Source organism: Dendropsophus ebraccatus, chromosome 14 (genome assembly GCF_027789765.1).
Source record: "Dendropsophus ebraccatus isolate aDenEbr1 chromosome 14, aDenEbr1.pat, whole genome shotgun sequence".
NCBI lineage: Eukaryota > Metazoa > Chordata > Amphibia > Anura > Hylidae > Dendropsophus > Dendropsophus ebraccatus.
This window is the reverse complement of record NC_091467.1, coordinates 9,879,634-9,898,419: the sequence shown is the minus strand read 5'-3', so window position 1 is coordinate 9,898,419 and position 18,786 is coordinate 9,879,634. Positions and strand designations below refer to the sequence as shown.

The following is an 18,786-nucleotide window of genomic DNA, read 5'->3' as shown; positions in this document are numbered from 1 at the left end:
GCCTCACCTGAATGATATTGCGTAAGAGTTAGGCTCGCTTCTTTTACGTACTAGGAAAGCACCGTCCCGCGGTACTCTCATCAGCATGTGTTCAGCTTGTGCTCGGGTAAGGCTTGCGTGGTACCATCTGCAAAGAGAACATCGAAAGTCTGATTCAAAAAGGAGGACTGGTAACTACAACTAACTAAACTGCCTAAACGGAGACGGTTACAACTTCCCTCCATGTGACCATGTCTGATTCTTAACATATTTGTAAATCACTTACACAATGACAATGCCAAAACATCTCTAGAGAAATAGCCACTAGGTGTCACTCTCCCTTGCAAACTGTCCACTGTCTGTTGTTAGGAAAAATCTGTCTCAGGACAGAGCATGTGGAGTAGGGGTGAGGCTTAGGAATGGGGGAGAAACCTTGGGCTGCAAACCTGTAAATTGAGCTGGTCTGTTTGCAAACGATGATCCACACTTTTGAGAGGTAATATCCCTCTCCTTTTTAGCTTTTGAGCAGCAGGTTCAGTGCTTTGGGTAACCCCTTTGCTGTTTGTTTCCTTTCTGCTCACATAGTACTCTGCAGTGCATCAGTAACTCCTTCTACCCCCACAAACCTCTAGTCCTGTACTACTGTGTAAATCATCTGCCCATCACATTGCCAGTCTGTTCACTTCGCTTTTTCCAGCACTATGTCATGGCACAGCAGAGAAGAGAAGAGTATGTGCTGTGATTGGCCAGAGAAGTAAGGGAAAGGAAATCTATGTATGTGTACTACTAGCAAACTGCCCGGGTCTGGTCCTGCCCTCTGAAATGGATCGAATGAGTAATAGTGAAGCAGCAAAGCGGTGAGAGCCTCAAAATGAGTAAGGCTGGGTTCACACTACGTTTTTAAAATCAGTTTTTTGCAAAAAACGGAAAAAAAAACCAAAGGTGTGCATCCGTTTTTCCTTTGAATTTCATTATACAAACAAACGGATCTGTTTTTTTTTTTTAACAGAAACAATAATGAGGTTGACTACGTCTTTGTGTACATTAAAAAACGGATCCGTTTTGATCTGTTTTTTTTTTTTTTATATTGGTATACAATTGAAAAACGCATCAAAAAGGGACGCACACATATCCATCCATTTTGCAAAAACGTAGCGTAAACCCAGCCTAACTTAAAGGAGAAGTCCAGCGAAAATTTTTATTAATGTATTGTATTAACCGCCAAAAGTTATACAAATCATCAATAAACACTTATTACGGGAAACGCTTATAAAGAGCTTTTTTCCCTGCACTTAATACTGCATCAAGGCTTCACTTCCTGGATAACATGGTGATGTCACTTCCTGGATAACATGGTGATGGCACGCCCTGACTCCCAGAGCTGTGCAGGCTGTGGTTGCTGGAGAGGATGATGGCAGAGGGATGCTCAGTGTCCATCAGTGACATCACCCTGTTATCCATGAAGTGAGGCCTTGATGCGGTAGTAATTGCAGGAAAAAAAGCACTTTATAAGCATTTCCTGTAATAAGTGTATATTGGGGATTTGTATAACTTTTGGGGGGCAATACAATACTTTAATAAAAATTCTAGCCAGACTTCTCCTTTAACTATCTAGCAACTGGAATATGTTAGGACCGCTTAGCAAGGAACACCATGATAGGTGACACCACAAGATCCTTGTAGAAGTGCAACGCCATCTGCTAAAACTAGGGAAAGAATGGTGATGCATGGTGGTCATATATACTGGTAAATGTATAGGCCTCCAGCACTGGGACATGGATTTACAATTATTTTTTTAACCTCCAAGTTAATCATTACTTTTAACTGTATGCCGCCATATAATGCTGCTTTTCATGTGCATGCACCCCCTTATGTGTATAATCCCCCTTACTCACTCTTTACTCTCATGTGCATTGGTTTGGGGAACAGGCTCGGTCAGTCTCATCTCAAACTCATTACACCGTAATGGCATCTGTTGGTAGTGGTTGATCAGTGCGTATAGACTCTCGAACACCAGATTATCCGTTAGGAAAAACTTGGGGCTTCCGGCTTCCTGTCTGGAGTGTATCCGACAATGCTGGACTTTTCCATTCCTCCTATACGGCAGACAAACCAAAAGGGAGGCCACATCAAACATACAATAAAATCCCTATTTATTTTAAAAGGGGTACTCCAGTGATTCTCCCCCCCCCCCCCCCCCAAAATCAACTGGTGTCAGAAAGTTATATAAACTTGTAAATTACTTCTGTTTCAAAATCTCCAGTCTTCCAGTACTTATCAGCTACTGTATATCCTGCAGGAAGTGGTGTATTCTCTCCAGTCTGACACAGTGCTCTCTGCTGCCACCTCTGTCCATGTCAGAAACTGTCCAGAGCAGGAGAGGTTTTCTATGGGGATTTGCTGCTGCTCTGGACAGTTCCTGACATGGACAGAGGTGGCAGCAGAGAGCAATGTGTCAGACTGGAGAGAATACGCCACTTCCTGCAGGACATACAGCAGCTGATAAGAATTGAAAGGTTGAAAATTTTTAAATAGAAGTAACGTACAAATCTCTATAACTTTCTGACATCAATTTATATGAAGAAAAATAAACAATCACCGGAGTTCCCCTATAATATACATGAACAAATGATTAGCTAAGCTCCCTGGATAACACCTGCACCCAACATGATGCATTATAATACAATATAGTTATAAAATCGGCACTTACCAGAATGACAGTGTGTAATCCCCTACAAAGGTCTCACTTTCCCGCACTAGGAAAGAACCATCCGGGGCTCCGGTCTCAATGCAGTAGTCAGTCAGGAGGCGCTCGGCGATGTGTCGTCCATCCCGGCCTGCACCAAGCTTCCCATGAAACCATTTCTCAGCTGAGTGCAACTCGGAGCTGTTGCTGATCTAAATGGGATACAATGGATACGTAAGCCTTTACCAAAACACGAGGAGAGGAGAAGCCAAACTGTTCAGGTTCCTGAGCACTCGGCATCTGATTACCGGTGGCTGAAGAAGTTAGATGCAGCTCTAGGGAGTCCTGGAAAACATGGATGTAGCCTATGGCCTATGTCTGTATCTATGTTTTCCAGGACTCCCAACTTCTCCAGTCGCAGGGAATCAAATGTCAAACATTCAGGATTTGAGAACGTTACTGAACCCGAACCTCGGCATCTCCGCTCGACACTAACAACGAGAGCTTTCATTGGGTGTCACTTACTTCCTTTTGCTCCTCTTCGTCGTCGTTGGTTTGTCCACCATTTGTCTCCTCTGAGTAGTAGATCTTGCTGCTTGTAAGCACAAAGAAGTGAGGATACCACTCCTGTACGGAGAAGAAGAGGAAACAGTCAGCATTAGATGCCACCCCCCCATGCTGACTGACTCCCCCCAGTACAAAGACTTACATGATTTATGGGATCCTGTAGATACAAGATTCCATTTTTGATTGAGTTACTTATATCGTTCTCTGCATATACTGTAGACGTTGGAATCTCCTCATAGGTGCTACCCTCTGCAAGCTTCTTGTGCTGCAAAGACGACATGAAGTCATTATTACTATGACTGTTACGTATTCCCTAAAAGCGGTTATATAACGTTAGAAAAACATGGCCACTTTCTTCCAGAGACAGCACCGCTCTTGTCTCCAGGTCAGGTGCGGTTTGCAATGAAGCTCTATTCACTTTTATGAAGCCTAGTTGCAAAACCTGCACCCAAACTGGAGAGAAGAGCGGCGCTGTCTCTGGAAGAAAGTGGCTACGTTTTTCTAACATTGGATAACCCCTTTAACCTCTTAAGGATGGGGCCAATTTTCGTTTTTGCGTTTTTTCCTCGTTGTGTTTAAAAGGTCATAGCACTTACACTTTTACACCTAGAAACCCACATGAGCCCTTATTTTTGCGTCACTAATTGTACTTTGCAATGACAGGCTGAACGTTTTTACACCGTGTCTCCTATGGAAAAACTGACTTGTTATATATGTTCCTCAAGTCGTTACGATTACAACGATATGTAACATGTATAACTTTTATATTATCTGATGGCCTATAAAAAATTCAAACCATTGTTAACAAATATACGTTCCTTAAAATCGCTCCATTCCCAGGCTTATAGCGCTTTTATCCTTTGGTCTATGGGGCTGTGTCAGGTGTCATTTTTTGCACCATGATGTGTTCTTTCTATCGGTACCTTGATTGCGTATATGCGACTTTTTGATCGCATTTCATTACAATTTTTCTGGATTTGATGCGACCAAAAATGCACAATTTTTGCACTTACGCCGTTTACCGTGCGAGATCAGGAATGTGATTAATTAGTTCGGGCGATTACACACGTGGTGATACCAAACATGTTTGTTTATTTATTTTTATTTATAACCTGGGAAAAGGGGGGTGATTCTGACTTTTAAGAGGGGAGGGGGCTTTTTATTGACAACAACACTTTATTTTTTTTACACTTATACTAGAAGCTCCCCCTGGGGTTAGGGTCATTCCCCCCCCTGGGGTTAGGGTTATTCACGCCTGGGGTTAGGGTCATTCCCCCCCTGGGGTTAGGGTTATTCCCCCTGGGGGACTTCTAGTATATACACTTTGATCTCTCATTGAGATCTTTGCTGTATAGTTATACAGCATAGATCAATGAGATCGGCACTCGTTTGCTTTCAGCTGCTGCAGCCGGAAACAAATGAGTGCCGAGCCGGGGTCCGCGCCATCTTGGAGCGGTCACGGCCGGCAGCAGTAACGGAGATCGCTCCTCAATGACAACGTCCCGGAGGAGCGATCTCCTCCACTAGACACCAGGGAAGTGCTGAATCCGGTAATCGGATGCAGCTGTCATATTTGACAGCTGCATCTGATTACTGTATTAGCGGGCTACCCGGGACCGCGGCGGTTCAGAGCGGGGTCGCCGCGTGGCCCTGCCCTGAGCACCCGCGCGAGGACGTACAGTTACGTCCTCGTGCGGGAAAGGGTTAATAGTTTGGGCGATTACGCACGTGGAGATGCAAAACATGTTTATTTATTTATTTTTATTAATAAAATGGGAAAGGGGGGGGGGTGATTCAAACTTTTATTAGGGGAGGGGATTTTCATTTATAAAAACACTTTTTTTCTTTCACTTAAACTTTAATCTCTCATAGAGATCAGTGTAGCTGTATAACATAATATATCTAATATATATATATACACATACATACATACACACACACATATATACATTATATATATATATATATATATATATATATATATATATATATATATATATATGTATGTATGTATGTATGTATATATACACACACACACATTATATATATTATATATATACACACACACACACACACACACACACACATTATATATATTATATATATATATACACACACACACAGGGCTGTGGAGTCAGAGTCGTGGAGTCGGAGTTAGTTTTGGCTGAAGTCGGAAAAAAATGTACCAACACCGACTCCAGCTTTAAAAAAAAAAATCTTTAAAAAATGTAGAATTGAATTTTGATATGAATTTTACAAGTTTTGCTCATGAATATATATTTTATGAGCAACATTCTAATAGGACACTGGCCCTATTACATAAGGGTGGTCGGGGAATATATCAGTAATAGGACACTGGCCCTATTACATAAGGGTGGTCGGGGAATATATCAGTAATAGGACACTGGCCCTATTACATAAGGGTGGTCGGGGAATATATCAGTAATAGGACACTGGCCCTATTACATAAGGGGGGTCGGGGAATATATCAGTAATAGGACACTGGCCCTATTACATAAGGGTGGTCGGGGAATATATCAGTAATAGGACACTGGCATTATTACATAAGGGTGGTCGGGGAGAGGTTGTCGATCACTATTTGGCAGCTCGTTTCTGACCTGGAAGAGTTTGTGTGTGTGTGTGGGGGGGGGGGGGGGGAGATCTGTGCTGTTCTCTTCCTGGGTGCTGTATGACTGTATATGAGCAGCAGTGTAATATGAAGATGTCCTGTGTAATATAGAGGAGGAGACATAAGTAATGTAGCTGTAACTTCTGTCCTCAGTGTGGTGTTTTCTCTCTGGGAGAAGATAGTGTGTTTTTCTTCAGTGTTCTATGGCTGCAGCTGTGTGTGTGCTATGGCTGCAGCAGGCTGTGTGTGTGCGCTATGGCTGCAGCAGGCTGTGTGTGTGTGCTATGGCTGCAGCAGGCTGTGTGTGTGTGCTATGGCTGCAGCAGGCTGTGTGTGTGTGCGTGCTATTGCGTGCCCCCATAGTGACCTTCTATATCACTATGTGTGACCCCTCTCTATATCACTATGGCTGACCTCTATATCACAGGGATCTGGCAGTGTTAGCAGTGTTTCTGTGTGTATGGTTAATATTTAGTTAGAAACATAGAAGACTGTCAGCAGTGCGGGAAAGGGTTAATAGTTTGGGCGATTACGCACGTGGAGATGCAAAACATGTTTATTTATTTATTTTTATTAATAAAATGGGAAAGGGGGGGGTGATTCAAACTTTTATTAGGGGAGGGGATTTTCATTTATAAAAACACTTTTTTTCTTTCACTTAAACTTTAATCTCTCATAGAGATCAGTGTAGCTGTATAACATAATATATCTAATATATATATATACACATACATACATACACACATATATACATTATATATATATATATATATATATATATATATGTATATATGTGTGTAATGTAATAATGCCATTTAGTTAGAAACATAGAAGACTGTCAGCAGGAAAAGACCACCTGCTCCATCTAGTCTAGTTGTGAGTAGTTCAGGACATGGAGGCTGGAGACTGGCTGCATCCACTGCACACACAGGAGAAGCTGCTTTATATCTTTCCTCAATCCCTCAGAAGTCGCCCCAGGATCATGTAGGACATTAGGGAGAAGCTGCTGAGCCAGTGTGATAAATAACTCCCCTGGTATCTGACCGGCCATTTATCAAGGAGCAGGAGTCGGTCCTGATAAAATGCAGGAGTCGGAGTCGGTCCTGATAAAATTCAGGAGTCGGAGTTGGAGTCAGAGCTGCGGCTTACTGACTCCACAGCCCTGATAAGAGGCACTGTTACAAAAACTATTTTTAAAAGAAATCAACAGGGGTTGTGATCACAAGCAGTTTTGAAATATACTCGCTTTATTTTTTGTTACGTTTTCTATGTTTAAGTCAAACGTTATACATATGGCCACTAGGTGTCTCCCTTCACTGCGAATGAGTACAGCCGCTGCGCACCCACACTCATTAGCAGAGAATTTTGGGGGTGCTTGCATTGTATGGTCAGTTCTCCTGTCACACAGCACCAAAACCTCTAGAACCACACAGTGACATTATACTGATTGAATTATCACAGTATAGTAAAAGTTAATTGCCCTCGGGTGATATACAACCTGCATGATGGACAGGTGTCTTTCCTGGTGTGAGCGGCAAAGGACGGGGACTTCCTGTGTTTGGTCTCTTTTTTTTTTTTTTTTTTTTACACACAGAGAAAACACTAAATATCGGCATGGAGGAAGCATGGTTTGGTTGTATGTATAACATTGCAAAAGTGTTTATGATCACAACCCTTGTTGATTTCTTGAATCAAGATCAAATCAAGAAATAATCTAAAATAATAATATTATTTATTATTATTAATATAAATATATATATATATATATATATATATATATATATATATATATATATTATATTATACATATATATGTATATATAAATTGTCACCACTACTGTGATCTCACCACTTCTACTGTGCTTAGAAGATATATAACACAATACATTTCAAGACCATCCCTGTATCATATTTAGTCTGAAGGTGCTGACACAGTTAGGATAAATCTGATGCATCTTGCATGATGTCTTAGACAGGTGTTGGGATTGCTTGTGTTACTTACACTATTATTGGGCCTTATCTAGTGATGCACAAACGCGGCCATGATGTTATTTTGTGATGCAGTAAAGCATTCTCACCTTGATAAGGATTTTCCTCTTAAGCTGGTTCGGTGATGGGAGGCCATCGGCATTGACATCCACCGGTTTGGTAAGAAGCATGTCCCCAAACACTTTCTTAAAGTACTGGGCCATATTCCTCTGCTGGGCTATGCTACAATGGTCCTCAATGGACAAGATGACCGGGTACCTAAGAGGACAGCATGACGACATATCAGAGAATCAGCAGTACATGATCACCGCCGAATCCATAAAGCCCCATGAAAGACTATTAGAGATGAGCACAACTGGAGTCCGATTGCTCAGTGTTTGAATACCAGTGGCTGAAGAAGTTGGATGCTGTCCTGGGGAGTCTTGGAAACTGGATCCAACTTCTTCAGCCACCGGTATTCAAACGCTGAGCGATCGGACTCCAGCTGCGCTCATCTCGAACGACTATGACCTCTCATTCTTGACAAATGATGGTCATCAGTGGAGATGAAGGATGCCATAGTTTCATGATCCTTCATATAAACTCAATACTACTTACTCTGACGTTACAAAGGCATGTTCCTTGATGGTCAGGAGCACTTCGGAAAACTTTATTTTGGTAGTGAGGGTATGTCCGTGGTAGATTACGGGCATCCCATCCGGTCCATCCCAGCAATCCACTGGAAAGGATGATAGTAATGGTCACCATGTGGTCATGTACAAAAGATCAAGGTTATTGGTACTAAAGATCCTAAACTTAGAAACTGGTTAAGGCGTAAAATAAATGGTGCGAAAACGTGAATCTTCCCTTCTAATCATTCACCGGAGAGCCCTGCAGATACCCAGAGGAATAATCTCTGCAGATGATGTGCTTGTCTGGGTGGCTGCCCAGAAAGTCATGCCAAGCAAGCGAGTGACGGAGACTGATCTCTAGACTCTGCTGCAATGGTGGGGGCATTTTTGTTGTTCCTTAAAGGGATTATTCAACCTTTTAAAAGTGATAACCTATCCTCAGCATGGGCCATTAGTATTAAGGGTGTTAGCCACGGTGGCCTCCTGTGCTGGTGCCAGCCACAGTTTTGTTCCCCATGGGGGTGCCAACCACAGTTTTGTTCCCCATGGGGGTGCCAGCCACAGTTTTGTTCCCCATGGGGGTGCCAGACACAGTGTTTCCCATGGTGGTGCCAGCCACAGTTTTGTTCCCCATGGGGGTGCCAGCCACAGTGTTTCCCATGGTGGTGCCAGCCACAGTTTTCCCCAAGTTTGTGCCAATCACAGTGCCCCTTAAAGAACTAAGAAAAAAACCATATACATATTTCTAAAGCTATAAGCTCCCAATGAGACTCTACTGCAGTGTTCAGAATAAGAGTACCACCAGGCAAAATATATGTGGACATGAAAAACATTTAATATGGAATCTCCACAAGGTGGCGCCTTCACATTAAAACTTACACTCTATACAGCGGCAGCCCATTCGCAAACAGCGGGCATAGGCCTCAAGGGAGGACTCACTGGAGAACTGATCCCCTGTTAGGTACCTGAGGACAGAAATCACGAGTGAAAAGGTGGAGCAAATACCAAAGTCTGGATGTGAAAGAACAACGAAATTCAATGAAAAATATTAGAGAAATGACCCAGAAGATTTCTTACGTGTTGTGGGAAGAGGAGATCCAGTAATGGGACAGGGGGTTGTCCATGTTTTGGGGACACACAGTGTCCAGCGCTGAATCCCACACAGTGTTCTCTTTGGAGAACAGGAATGTAACAAACTGCGGAGACGGCACAATAGAACAGGTTAAAAGAAAGTACAGCCAAGAAAAAACTATGTAAAAAATACAATTATAAGGCCCAAACCTCCTCTAGGGTGAAATACGGTTCATCTATCTCCCTCAGAGGGTCACGCAGGAAGTGGAACATGAACTCCTGGACCTGCAGCAGGTCAGTCGCCCACATTTCCTGTAAGAAATACAAAAAGGGTGTTAAAAAAAAGTGAGAAAGACCATAAATCTCCACATCTGTAGAATGACCGAAACCAAAAAACAAACAAATGTTGTGCCGTGATATCGGAGAAGTATAGGGCGGTGCGCTTCACTCACTTATTGTTGCAGGAGTCTGTTTCCACAGACTTACAATGGAACCCGACCCCTGTAACATCCTGGAGTGAGGGTGAGCGTTAGCTTTGGCTGTCCAGGCATGATGGGAGTTGTAGTACTACAACAGCTGGAGAGCCACGGTTCCCTACCCAGTCCCTGTATTTTCTGCTGCTCTCATCTGTGCTTACCTTCTGATATTCCAACAGAAAGCCCTGGAAATCCAGTAATGATACACGGTAAAGCTCCGGCCGCTCTCCACCTCTGAAAAAATGATGTATAATTAGGTATATTTCTGTAAAATCTATTTTTATTAACATCTCTGAATGTGTACAAACAATTCGTATCAAATATACAATTCCAAATAAGCCATACAAGTTATTCCTAATAAAGTACATTCAAATGGGTTGTACATGAGAAATATGGCTGATTATTTTCCAAAAACAGCGCCACACCTTTGTGCAGGCTGTATTGGGCATTGCGGGTAAGCCCCGTTCTTTATATACCATATAACAACATACATAGCCCATGGATCAGAGTAGAGGGTTGGAGCTGTTTCTGGAAGCAGCAAAAAAAAAAAAAAAAAAAAAAAAAATATTATAGATTATATATATATATATATATATATATATATATATATTATTCAAATTATTAAAATCTTAAAGTAGGTTAGGGCTACTCTACGACATCTATAGTTGGCAACAGTCTTTATTACGGTTGATAATCGTCCCGTGGAATAGAAGGCAACGATCAGCCAACATCGTTCATGTCGTTTGTCTTTCAACATTTTGAAAACAAACAACTCATACAGCAACGATCTGCTGCCGTCCCTTCGTGGAATAGAAACGGCGGCAGCAGACCGCTGCTGTATGCTATGGGCTGCCCAGACGATCTAGCGTTCACGCGGGCAGTCCCCCCACACCTCCCTGCTGCTGCTGCTGCTGCATGTAATAATCTCAAGTCTTCCAGTACTTATCAGCTGCTGTATGTACTAAAGGAAGTGGTGTATTCTTCCCAGTCTTACACACTGCTCTCTGCTGCCACCTCTGTCCATGTCAGGAACTGTCCAGAGCAGCAGCAAATCCCCATAGAAAACCTCTCCTGCTCTGGACAGTTCCTGACATGGACAGAGGTGGCAGCAGAGAGCGCTGGAGAGAATACACCACTTCCTGCAGGACATACAGCAGCTGATAAGCAATGGAAGACTGGAGATTTTTAATAGAGGTAAATTACAAATTTCTGGCACTTTTTGATACCAGTTGATTTGAAAGAATTTTTTGGGGGGTGAACTACCCCTTTTTTAGAGCACCCGGCATCATAATGAACGATGATGCTGGGAGCTCCTGAACTTTTTAAATATTCGTGCTACTGTACTGACATGCTGGGTCAGTACAGTAGTGCCAATATTTGAATAGCACCTCGAGGTGCTCAATTCTCGATCAAGCATGCTCGCTCCATACTAGTAAGTAAGGATTCTACTGATATTCTACTGGGAATTTCTGGCCGCAATGTCCAGGGGCCTTGTAGAGTAGTTGTGCGAAATTGTGCGGATACAAGCTGAGACTCTATTCACTTACTGAGTGCAGGTACTGATGTCAGCACTGCTGGAGATTTTACTGACAGCGCCGCTTCCCATATCCATCATAAACATGCACATTTGGCCATTCCCCTGGTAACTGGCCATGTAAATGTGCCTTAACATGCTTGACGCACCATACGCATAAGATCGGGGGAGGGGAACCTATGGCCCTCCAGCTGTTGCCAAACTACAATTCCCAGCATGCCTGGACAGCCAAAGCTAAAGCTTTGGCTGTCCAGGCATGCTGGGAATTGTAGTTTGGCAACAGCTGGAGGGCCATAGGTTTCCCATCATTGCAATAGGTCATCACCCAATTTTGCCAAAATCTTTGGGTTCAACCAATGGGTATGGCCGGCTTTCGTCACCCTAGACGCACCCGTTTGTCACACCGGCGGGCATTGCTCACCAGGTAGGCCGATTTACCCACACTTTAGGTTTACAGATAAATAAAGCTACACAGTTACTCACCTTTCCAAGAATGGAAGCGGCATCTGAAATGAAAGGAGGCAAACGATGAGCGTGAGGTCTGCAGTAACCATGGCCGACACAACAGCTAATTGAGACGATGACTCAGATGACATCCTGCACCCTCACAAACCACAGCAACCTCCTAATAGGTCGCCACCATCTATACTTTATGTTGTTGTTTGTCTCCGGGAAGGTTTTTGCATGGCTTAATTTTTGTTTAACCAAACAAAAAAAAAAAAAAAGATACATAACTTGCTAAGAGACGGTGAAAAAAATAGGTCTCCACCACAATAAATAGCCAGTGACGGAGTCATAGACAATACCATATTACTACCCTAGAAAGGACTGGCTGGAGACAGGCTGGCTCAGCGGCTGAGGAAATCCCATTAATGGTTTGCAGATCGGTAAGAGACGATGGCCGGATCCACATTACCTACCGTCTTCTGTGCATTGTACATCAGGGAGCGGTAGAGCTGAGCAAACTGGGCATAGTTTATTTCTTGGTTCCTCTGTTCCACTTCCTGTAATGAAGGAAGGAAGAGAGACAGGTAAGACAAGGCAAAGTATGGATGGATGAGCCAAATAAGCACAATATACTTAGAGGAACTATAAGAGGGTAAGTATGTAGCTTCCTTAAAGGGAAACTTCGGTGAACTTCGTTTTCCTTCAAATCACAGTGTCACAAAGTTCTACAGATGAATTACTTCTATTTACAAAATGTAATTTAGGCCTATTTAAAAATATCAAGTCTCACAGTACTTATCAGCTGCTGTATGTCCTGCAGGAAGTGGTGTATTCTCTCCAGTCTGACACAGTGCTCTCTGCTGCCACCTCTGTCCAGAGCAGGAGAGGTTTTCTATGGGGATTTGCTGCTGCGCTGGACAGTTCCTGACATGGACAAGAGGTGGCAGCAGAGAGCACTGTGTCAAAAAGGAAAGAGTACTGTAAAAGTTCAATCTCTGCCCTCACCATAAACGCTTCGTAATTTTATTGAAGAAGATTTCATATTCATCACAAGCACAACAGGACGTTTCGGCGTTAGCCTTTATCAGCCGAAATGTCCTGTTGTGCTTGTGATGAATATGAAATCTTCTGTGTTAAAATTATGAAGCATTTATGGAGAGTGCCGAGATTGAACTTTTACAGTATAGCTGGAACTTTTTTTTCCCTACTACGTGCACCACCCATAGACATAGTAGTGCCGTCTAAAGACTGGAAAGAATACACCGCTTCCTGCAGGACATACAGCAGCTGATACGTACTGGAAGACTAGAGATTTTTTAATAGAAGTAAATAAATCTATATAAGTTTTTTGCCACCATTGATTTCAGCTATAAAGGTGAACCAAGCACCCTCCGCTCTGCCCAGCAGGGGGCACCTGGTTATATGCTCAAGTCGCCATTGATTTCAATGGGGTACGTTAAAGCATTTTAGTGCTTGCTTAACACTATTCATTTCATATACTATGTATACTGGACATTTCATATACTATGTATACTGGACATTTCATATACTATGTATACTGGACATTTCATATACTATGTATACTGGACATTTCATATACTATGTATACTGGACATTTCATATACTATGTATACTGGACATTTCATATACTATGTATACTGGACATTTCATATACTATGTATACTGGACATTTCATATACTATGTATACTGGACATTTCATATACTATGTATACTGGACATTTCATATACTATGTATACTGGACATTTCATATACTATGTATACTGGACATTTCATATACTATGTATACTGGACATTTCATATACTATGTATACTGGACATTTCATATACTATGTATACTGGACATTTCATATACTATGTATACTGGACATTTCATATACTATGTATACTGGACATTTCATATACTATGTATACTGGACATTTCATATACTATGTATACTGGACATTTCATATACTATGTATACTGGACATTTCATATACTATGTATACTGGACATTTCATATACTATGTATACTGGACATTTCATATACTATGTATACTGGACATTTCATATACTATGTATACTGGACATTTCATATACTATGTATACTGGACATTTCATATACTATGTATACTGGACATTTCATATACTATGTATACTGGATATATTTTTTGAGAATGATTTATAGAATAAGAGACCTAGATGTCCTGTGACAATGAGGTGACACGTGTACACCACCGCTCCCATCACTCTCTATGGGACCTCCTATAGATAGACCAGGACAGAGCTCAGCTATCTCCAGCAGAACAGGAATGGGGGTCCCAGCAGTCAGACTGATAGGGGATAACCTGTAACAACTGCAGAACAACCCCTGTAATCTTCTGAACATTGTGATACTGGCATAACCTGAAGATGAAAATGAAAGCTTTGTGGTATACCAAGACCAAGTCATATGTGGCGTACATGAGCGCAGCTCGCTACCGGGTCAACTAGGTAATAGGGCTGATGTAATGCAGGGGTTCTCTCCTTATACACATAGAACTCGGCCCACCGCCTGGGCTCTTATGGATGGGACCCCTCTGATTGCCAGAACAAAATGGCGCCTGTCCTTCAAATTATAAAGGGGGGCATTAAAAAAAAAAGCAGAGGGGAGCCTATATACAGTGGCACAGTATTTCTCTAGTACTGCTGTTACTAGGTTCTAGTGTCGACCCTCGCTGATCGGACATAGTAGAGCTATCCATCATCTATGATGAGACCACACCTTTAAAGGGGTACTCTAGATAAAAAAAAAAAACATTTAATCAAATCAACTGGGGTCAGAAAGTTATACAGATTTGTAATTTACTTCTATTTAAAAAAAACTCCAGTCTTCCAGTACTTATCAGCTGCTGTATGTCCTGCAGGAAGTGGTGTATTCTCCCCAGTCTGACACAGGGCTCTCTGCTGCCACCTCTGTCCATGTCAGGAACTGTCCAGAGCAGGAGAGGTTTTCTGACATGGACAGAGGTGGCAGCAGAGAGCACTGTGTCAGACTGGAAAGAATACACCACTTCCAGCAGCTGATAAGTACCGGAAGACTGGAGGTTTTTAATAGAAATAATTTACAAATCTGTGTCACTTTCTGACACCAGTTGATTTTAATTCGCCCCTTCCCCACCGGAGTACCCCTTTAAGTGTATGTACAAAGTGGGAGATGAGACAAAGAGCCATAAACTCACCACAAGTCGATCACGTAGAAACCTCATATTAGGAACTCTGTAGTTGACCTGGGACAACATACTCTTCAAATCCTTCACGGAGATTCTAATAGAACAAAGGAAACATTAACTGGATACTGTTTAGAGCAGACAAAGTGGGTTCAGCCATTGCTAAAGACTAAAATCCTCCCCATCTGATATGTCTGTAGCTGGTGGGAGCTGCTAGCTTGTAGGGGGACAGATAAATCCTATGCACTAGAACAGGGGGAGGGAACCTTGGCTCTCCAGCTGTTGCAAAACTACAACACCCATCATGCCCGGACAGCCACGGCTGTCCGGGCATGATGGGTGTTGTAGTTTTGCAACAGCTGGAGAGCCAAGGATCCCTACCCCTGAATTAGAATCTCAGGTGTTGGGCTAGGACAAGCTTAAAGTGGTACTCTGTTTCCCCCCCAGTACTTATCAGCTGCTGTATGTCCTGCAGGAAGTGGTGTTTTCTTTCCAGTCTGACACACTGCTCTCTGCTGCCACCTCTGTCCATGTCAGGAACTGTCCAGAGCAGCAGCAAATCCCCATAGAAAACCTCTCCTGCTCTGGACAGTTCCTGACATGGACAGAGGTGGCAGCAGAGAGCACTGTGTCAGACTGGAAAGAATACACCACTCCCTGCAGGACATACAGCAGCTGATAAGTACTGGAAGACTGGAGATTTTTACATAAAAGTAAATTACAAATCTGTATAACTTTCTGATGCCAGCTGATTTGAAAGAACTTTTTTTTTTTTTTACGACAGAGTACCTGTTTAATGCACATCTCTCCTGGCTCCCTCTGGCTGAACAACTAGGACAGTCCTGGCTGCATATGCAGGAAGAGACACATATGACAGTGTCTGACTAAGGGTGTTATTACACAGGCCAATTGGGCCCCAATAATAACTGTAAACGAGCGTGATCTGCTAGATTGGCGCTCGTTTACTGGGCCTATTCCACGGCCCGATTATCGTTTAACAAGGGCTGCATGGACATCGTTACCAACGTCCTTGCAGCCCTTGCTAAACTTTATACTTTACCTATCCAGGCTGCAGGGCTCCTATTGCGGTCTTCTCCCCGGGTCTCAGCTGACATGCCGCTCAGCCAATCACAGGCCACGGCAGTCCCGGACAATGATTGGCTGAGCGGCCTGTCAGCTCAGACAGACCGCTCTGAAGTTGGAGCGTGCGGGACCCGGGGAGAAAATGACCGCAAGAGGAGCCCTGCAGCATGGATAGGTAATGTAAATCGTCCGTGCACCGCTATTACACGAAGCTTTGGCTGTCCAGGCATGCTGGGAAATGTAGCTTTGCAACAGCTGTAGGGCTGAAGGTTCCCCACCCCTGGTATATAGGCTCTTATATTTGGACAACTGCTCCAACCTTTTTCCTTTGTGGGTGAAAGTACTTACTTGTCCTCACGATTTCTATCCAGACAGTAGAATTGCTTCCGTAGCCACCTACAGCAGAAGAACAAACACTATGAACATAAAAGTACAGTGTAATAGGATACAGCAGTCCTGTAATAGTACAAGTCACTCACTTCATTACACTTCTGACCTGTCCTTACTCACCCTAACCCTGCTGCACACCCGCCCTGCCCCATATACTCATCACTCACACAGAGAGCAGTGGAATATTGTGTAACACCATAGATGTGACATAGTGACAGGAGCGGTATCATCAACATCAGTAACTGTGATGGGAGATTGTGCCCCCCGCCCCGGTGGAGATCTTGTGTGGGACAGTCCATGCATCTTCACCATACAAAACACTAATCTACTGGCTGAGATGGTGACCCAGAAACACACCTAATTTCCAGGAGGTCACCATAAGATCACATGACCCAAGCTGTATAATATATGCTGTATAATATATGACTAACTGTATAATGAGTAATACAAATAATCTAGAAGGGTTTCTGTATTTAATTTTATTTATTATTTTATTTGTATTTATTTTTTTTTTTGGGGGGGGGGGGGGGGGGTTTGAGATGTTATATGGTAAAAAAAAAACCCCACCTGTGTGAGAACATAGCCTGTGAGAACACTGCTTACCTCTCTATCTGCAGTGGTGTGGGGGCCTGTAGAGTATCTTGGAGCAACCAGTTTAACCCTTTTATCCACATATTCACTTCATCCTCTGAGGTTGCTGCAGGACAAAGAGAAAGTTACCATGCAAATAGATGAAGAAACCACAACTGTAATAAATAAATAAGTAAATAAATAAATTAATAATGGACAAAATGACTACAAATCGGCCACAAACTTTTCCTGGAAATGATTTCATCCCAAGAAGTCAATAATAGAGAAGAAACACTAGGGGGAAGATTTATTAACGTTGTGTCCCTGGGTGAAGCCGCGTACGCCTTCTCCCTGGCGTACGCCGGCCGTAACCGCCGCTCACTGAAGGGCGCGCGGGTGCATGGCAAGGTGGGGAGGAGGCGTAACGTAAGTAGTTTTGAGCGAGCACTTAAAGGGGCTATCCAGCGCTATGAAAACATGGCCGCTTTCTTCCAGACACAGCACCACTGTGGTCTCCAGTTCAATTTTGGTTTGCAACTAAGTTCCACTGAAGTGAATGGAGCTAAGTTACAAAACCTGCACCCAAACTGGAGAGAAGAGCAATGCTGTCTCTGGAAGAAAGTGGTCATGTTTTTCTAATGCTGGATAAGGTCTTATGAAAAACTTAATATTAAGGGTTCAAATAGTACATTCCCTTTAAATGCTCAAGTAATAAACCCCTTTGAAATCAATGGGAGACTCAATTGTATAACCAGGTGCCCGTGCTAAGTGGAGGGAGCTTGGTTAACCTATTGCATTTTTTGTTCTAATTTTTGTATATTTTGTCCCTTGAAGGGATGTGTAAATGAAATATACAAATATACAAACCACCTATATCCAGCACCACGAAGTTGCATCCTGATGCCCTATGCTCCACCGAGCTTGCTTACTCAACACTAGTGGTTATATAGGTGATGGGGGTATGTAGGCGGCACTATAGGCATCACATGGAGGACACTTACCTTGCAGGCTCAAGGTCTTCAGTCTAAACTCCATTCCATAGAGGATAACAAAGCAGTGATCCGGTTCCAGGCGTACCGTAGCATCTTCCTGGTAGCGATCAAAATCTCGAGAGTTCTTCCCTGGCCGAATCTCTTTAATCTCCCGGATGTCCACTGAGAAGAGAGTTGGCACAGTATATGGATGAGCCATTAGGTCTGATATAAAGGGCGCACACCTCCCCACATGCTTTTATCTGTAATTATTACATGAAGAATCCCGGCTACACTCGGCCTGAGGAGTTCTTATTCCGCTTTATCCACATGAACATTAATGGTTTTCCATCTCTGTTTGTAGACCACTATCTCCATGTAATATATATATTAATATATGGATACAGAAGTGTATAATGTGACATACACTGGTGTAAATCAAGGTCCTACTTATGGACGGCCTACTGAAAGCAGTCAGTCCTAGGACCGCCCACTTGACTACTTAGATAAGCAAGGATAACAGTATACATCAGTCTGCTCCGCTCCTCTTACTCTGTTAGATGCCGCCTGCAGA

At 42.9% G+C, this 18,786-nt stretch overlaps 1 protein-coding gene across 1 annotated transcript in view; it reads right to left on the bottom strand.

The window, feature by feature from the left end:
- Positions 1 to 18,786, bottom strand: part of PLCG1 (phospholipase C gamma 1) — a 56,393-nt gene that overhangs the window by 13,472 nt on the left and 24,135 nt on the right. The window contains exons 2-18 of the mRNA XM_069953361.1: positions 18,243 to 18,395; positions 17,275 to 17,368; positions 16,630 to 16,677; positions 15,211 to 15,295; positions 12,463 to 12,546; positions 12,026 to 12,048; positions 10,170 to 10,242; positions 9,743 to 9,844; positions 9,539 to 9,657; positions 9,341 to 9,426; positions 8,448 to 8,568; positions 7,940 to 8,108; positions 3,375 to 3,497; positions 3,191 to 3,292; positions 2,690 to 2,877; positions 1,875 to 2,075; positions 8 to 127 (exon numbers count right to left, since the gene is read on the bottom strand). Coding sequence (XP_069809462.1) covers positions 8 to 127; positions 1,875 to 2,075; positions 2,690 to 2,877; positions 3,191 to 3,292; positions 3,375 to 3,497; positions 7,940 to 8,108; positions 8,448 to 8,568; positions 9,341 to 9,426; positions 9,539 to 9,657; positions 9,743 to 9,844; positions 10,170 to 10,242; positions 12,026 to 12,048; positions 12,463 to 12,546; positions 15,211 to 15,295; positions 16,630 to 16,677; positions 17,275 to 17,368; positions 18,243 to 18,395 — 1,891 coding nt within the window. The remainder of the gene's footprint in view (positions 1 to 7; positions 128 to 1,874; positions 2,076 to 2,689; positions 2,878 to 3,190; positions 3,293 to 3,374; positions 3,498 to 7,939; positions 8,109 to 8,447; positions 8,569 to 9,340; positions 9,427 to 9,538; positions 9,658 to 9,742; positions 9,845 to 10,169; positions 10,243 to 12,025; positions 12,049 to 12,462; positions 12,547 to 15,210; positions 15,296 to 16,629; positions 16,678 to 17,274; positions 17,369 to 18,242; positions 18,396 to 18,786) is intronic.